A 1,203-nucleotide genomic window follows, 5' to 3' on the forward strand; every position below is an offset into this window, starting at 1 on the left:
TCTGTAGTCGTAGCCAGATGGTGGAAAACTCGGAAGATTCAAGAAAGTAGGCTCAAGAGCACGTTAAATCGTTGCACACACAAACACGACATGCGGCTTTGGATCGACACCTGAGTTTCAGTGAGGAAGAGAAGATGAGGTTCAGAAGAGGAGAGGTGGTGTTCTACAGATTGAAAATTAGATCTTAGACTACGAATGTTGCAGAAGTTAATGAAGAAAAAGTTGAGGGGGGATGTCATGACTCTCAGGGTCGTCGTCAGAAGGGCAGTCCGACCTGAGGACATTTGTGATCCCCTCCCGAGATGGGGGACTCCGAGGCTGGTGTAGGAGTCACCATGAATTTTGAAATTTTGAATGAAGGGTGTTTGTTATTAGGTGCTTGTAGTTTTGTGTGGGGGAAGAGCGTTGTCTTTAGAGGGCAGGCTGTGACTGCCCCCTTATGTTGTGATGTAACTGTGTCACATAATAATAATATGTAATGTATTTAGGGCGTATCCTCAGGTAGTACAATCCAGTCTTGAGACCCTTGCTCCAAGTTGTGCGATGAAGAGCATTCACCTTGGCGTACACATTGGGATGAATCGAAGCGTCGATATAAATGTTGAGCGACTGAGATTGATCGATGAAAGGCGCTCTCGCGATCGCCATCTCCACCAACGACATTTGGCGTATCTCCCACACGGTCTTAAACATGAGCTTGGTGTCAGCGTCTATGCCTTTGATGTCTTGTATTGAGCCCCTGGTAGTGGCCAAGAGAATACCCATTCCAGAACTCCATATACCCTGCTTCATCAAACGCTTATAAAGGTGCTTATTCACAACGTTAAAGAACCCGCTAATCACCTTTCTGGTATAGGTGTTGTTGGTAAATGGCTTGATAGACTCATTATTGCCCAGTATTGTTCTATTGGGCCTTTAAAAAGTTCGCCTTCAGGAGAGAAATGTACTTGTTAATGAGCGATTTTCTCCTTTGTGCGCCTCTTAGAGAAGAGGAGGAGTTGAAGGCTATGGCAAACTCTTTGGGTGACATCAACGTGGACGTAAACTTGTGACCGGAAGTGTATCTAGAAGTGTTTGGTTCTATTATTGGCGGATCTATGTCGGTAGTTACTATCGAGATAGAGACATTGGAGGAAAAGGAGGAGGGTGTTTTTCTCTTCTTGCTGGCGCCACCACCACTAGACGCTCCTCCGCACATAGCAG

The 1,203-nt window shown here is 45.7% G+C and overlaps 1 protein-coding gene across 1 annotated transcript; it reads right to left on the reverse strand.

Annotated features, from left to right (window-relative positions):
- Positions 1-411: 411 nt before the first annotated feature.
- Positions 412-765, reverse strand: LOC135111806 (ribonucleoside-diphosphate reductase large subunit-like). Its single transcript, XM_064025518.1, has one exon. The coding sequence runs from the start codon at positions 763-765 to the stop codon at positions 412-414; it is 354 nt and encodes a 117-aa protein (XP_063881588.1).
- Between the last annotated feature and the right edge of the window lie 438 nt (positions 766-1,203).

Source organism: Scylla paramamosain, chromosome 22, assembly GCF_035594125.1.
Source record: "Scylla paramamosain isolate STU-SP2022 chromosome 22, ASM3559412v1, whole genome shotgun sequence".
NCBI lineage: Eukaryota > Metazoa > Arthropoda > Malacostraca > Decapoda > Portunidae > Scylla > Scylla paramamosain.